General features: G+C 40.8%; 1 protein-coding gene across 1 annotated transcript; it reads left to right on the top strand.

Annotated features, from left to right (window-relative positions):
- Window positions 1-1,765: 1,765 nt before the first annotated feature.
- On the top strand, window positions 1,766-3,028 carry LOC106344993. The gene has a single exon (XM_013784272.1). The coding sequence runs from the start codon at window positions 1,766-1,768 to the stop codon at window positions 3,026-3,028; it is 1,263 nt and encodes a 420-aa protein (XP_013639726.1).
- The last annotated feature ends 657 nt before the right edge of the window (window positions 3,029-3,685 follow it).

Genomic DNA, 3,685 nt, shown 5'->3' with positions numbered 1-3,685 from the left:
AATATTTTATTAAAACTCGACGACTTACAATTAAGTCGTCATATGTTAGTTTTGCAATTTAAAAAAAAACTTTAATATTTAATTACACACAAACAACTTACAATTCTGTCGGCACTGCAGTTTATATTTAAGTCGGCACTGGTTGCAGGAGTCATCGCTTTAGAATTTTAAGGTGCAATTCTTTTGGTAGCTTGTGGCGATCATATGTTCATTTCATTTATGCTTTGCAGGTGTGTCAGTGCTCTTTTGACTTTCGGTTCTATGTCTTGACTCATTTTCTTTCATTTCTTGGTTCTTTGTTGCTGTTTAGGTGGGTTGTTTAGTCTATTTATTTTATCTAATTTCTGTCAAAATTTGAAATAAAGCTAAAAGGAAAAAAAACAAACCAAAGAAAGTGGGCTGACGTGGCAAGGGCGATTTGAAGTGCGACTAGGATTTTTGGGTTCTAACACACATAATCTATGTTCGGGCTGATGACGGTGCCGGATCTAACCGAGTTTTCGCCGTTGGGGGACACGGTAAGGGAGAATAACACAGTTAAGGAAGGGAAGACGTCTTTGTGGGTAGGGGTGGCTCAGTCGGGATCTGTTTTGGCGACACAGGTGTTGACATATGTTTCGGAGGAGGTAAAGGATTTTGTGGAATTCTGGATGGTGTAATCCAGATCACGGTGCCTCTATGGGATGATCTAATCGAAGGAAAGTTCATGGACACTGCCCCACATGTTGCAAAAATTCACACTATAGTAAATAAAATCTGGCCTCTGGGAAACCAAGCTATACGAATCGAGGTTTTTGGAGTGGACAAGACTACAGTCAAGTTCAGAATCAAAGACGCTAACACGTGAGCACGGATCTTACGTCGTGGAATGTGGAACATTACTATTATCCCAATGGTAGTGTCAAAATGGTCTTTAGAGGAGGAGGAAGTCGAGATCACTACAATACTGATGTGGTAACGTTAAAAAACGTGCCAAGAAGGATGTTTTCATGGAAGGGTTGGGGTTCATCGCGAGTGCAGTTGGAAAGCCTAAGAGGCTACACCCGGACACTCTACTTTGCAAGAGTTTTGAGGAAAGAGATGTAGGAGTGTCCTTCCAAGGAGGTAGAAGGCAGTGAGTCCTCATCAAAACAAATTGATCAGGAAAGTGATGCATCTAGCTCTGCACCACTTGCGGTTGAGCCAGAGATAACTCATGGAGTGGAAGAGGAGAGAATTGTTGGCAATGGAGAAAAGAGATTGGAAGATGGAAATATTATGGTGGATCAGAACCAAGCTCACAAGGAGAGAATTGTTTCTGGCGCGCATCAACAGACGGAAGAACAGAAAGAAACAAAGGATGACTGGTTGAATGTGTCTCCAGGGAAACAAGCGAGGTCAATCTCAAAAATAAATGCAGATTCAAACATCATAAGTTCTCCTTCTCGTTTTTCCATCTTCAGAGAGGATTGAGATGAGAGAGAACATTATGAATGAGGAAGAAGGAGAAAATGTGGAAGGTGAGATTTTGGAGAAACAAGTGCCTGTGGAATATGATACTCACAAGCTGTAATGAATAGCAGAAGCATGAGATTGTTGATGAAGTTAACACTCGGAGAACATCTACTCGCAATGCAAATTTTCATGCTAAGAATGGTGGAGACACGAAGACTCAAAGTACTAGCAGCTTGTCAAGTACTATAGGTAAAAAACGTAATACCCAAGAAGTGTTAATTATGTCGGGTTTCTTCTGGAATATTCGAGGTCTTAATAAAAAAAGAAGCACATGGTTGTACAGAATTGGGTAAGGGACAAGAATTTCATGTTTGGAAGGTTGCTGGAAACAGGAGTTAAGGAGGGTAGGTGTGAGGAAATACTTTCGACAGCCTTTCTGGGTTGGAGTATGATCTCAAATTATGAGTTTAATGCATTAGGAAGAATAGGGTTGGTGTGGAGACCAGACATCAGAGTAACGCCTTTCTTTACAAGTAGGCAAGTGCTCACAGTCTCAATCTGGATTGAAGGTGGAGAGGAATTCTTTTATTCTATTGTTTATGCTTTAAACACTATGGAAGAGAGGATGGAGTTATGGAAGGACTTAAAGCTTCATCAGGATTCCCTAATCATTCGCAATAAGCCTTGGCTAATTGCTGGAGATTTCAATGAAACTCTTAATATGGAGGATCATTTGTGGCATGAAGTTTTTCCTATGGTGACTCAAGGAATGAGGGAGTTTGGTGATGTTGTGCAATATTGTTCCCTGATGGACTTAGGATCGCATGGGCCACACTATAAATGGTGTAAAAAACGAACAGAACGTCTTATCTTGAAGAAGATTGACAGTGTCATGTTTAATGACCACTGGCTCGATGCCTATCCGCAATCATATGCTATGTTTGAGACTGGTGGATGTTTGGATCGTCTACGCTGCCGCATTCAGCTTCACTCGGAACTTTCGCGCCCAAGACGACCATTCAAATTTGTTAACACTATCACAGAGTTGGAGGATTTTCTACCTAGTGTTGGAAAGTATTGGGAAAATATTGAACCAATATTTTCATCGACATCGTCTCTATTTAGATTCTCAAAGAAGCTAAAGAACTTGAAGCCTATCATACGGGAGTTGGGAAAGACAAGGTTAGGGAACCTCTCAGTTAAGTCAAAGGCTTATTTTGAAGAGTTATGCATACAACAGGATGAAACAATGAGAAATACAACACAACAAAACATGGACGCTGAAAGTGAAGTATATAAGCGTTGGGACTTTGTTTATGAACTTGAAGAGAAATTTCTCAAACAAAAATCAAATATGCATTGGTTGGATGTGGGTGATAAGAACAATACGTCTTTCCATCGAGGAGCAACAGCAAGAGAAATAGTGAACTCGGTTAAGGAGATAGAGTGCCTAGATGGAGAGGTGGTGAGGACTCCTGAACAAATAAAAATCGAAGCTGAGAGGCACTTTCGAGAATTTCTTCAGTTTCAGCCATCAAACTATTCAGGTATTGATGTAGACGTGCTTCAGTCGCTCTTACCTTACCGTTGCTAAGAGTTGGACAAAGATAATCTAGTTAAAGGGGTCACGACTGAGGAGGTAACAAAATTTTTTATTTGCTATGCCGAGCGACAAGTCTCCTGGTCCTGATGGTTACACTGCAGAGTTCTACAAATCAGCGTGGCCAATCATTGGTTCTAAGTTTTTACTGCGGTTAAAAGTTTTGTTGAGAAGGGCTTTCTACCAAAAGGGGTTACTACCACCATTATGGCTCTCATACCAAAGGTCACATGAGCAAAGAATATGAAAGACTAGCGTCCCATCTCTTGTTGTAATGTTATCTACAAAGTGATCTCGAAGATTATCGCAAACCAGTTAAAGAAGCTCCTCCCAGAATTTATTAGCCTGAATAAATCCGCTTTTGTAAAAGATCGGCTACTGATAGAAAATCTGCTCCTAGCAACGGAGCTTGTTAAGGATTATCACAAAGACTCAGTCTCTCGTCGATGTGCAATAAAGGTAGATATTTCAAAGGCATTTGATTCGGTTCAGTGGTCTTCTATTCAACACCTTGACAGCGCTGAGATTCCCCGAGAAATTCCTACATTGGATATCTCTTTCTGTCACTACGGCTTCTTTCTCGGTCCAAGTGAATGGAGAGCTGGTTGGGTTCTTCAAGAGTGAAAGAAGTCTTCGCCAGGGTTGTGAACT

Source organism: Brassica oleracea, chromosome C5 (assembly GCF_000695525.1).
Source record: "Brassica oleracea var. oleracea cultivar TO1000 chromosome C5, BOL, whole genome shotgun sequence".
Taxonomy (NCBI): domain Eukaryota; kingdom Viridiplantae; phylum Streptophyta; class Magnoliopsida; order Brassicales; family Brassicaceae; genus Brassica; species Brassica oleracea.
This window is presented reverse-complemented; position numbering and strand designations above follow the sequence as displayed.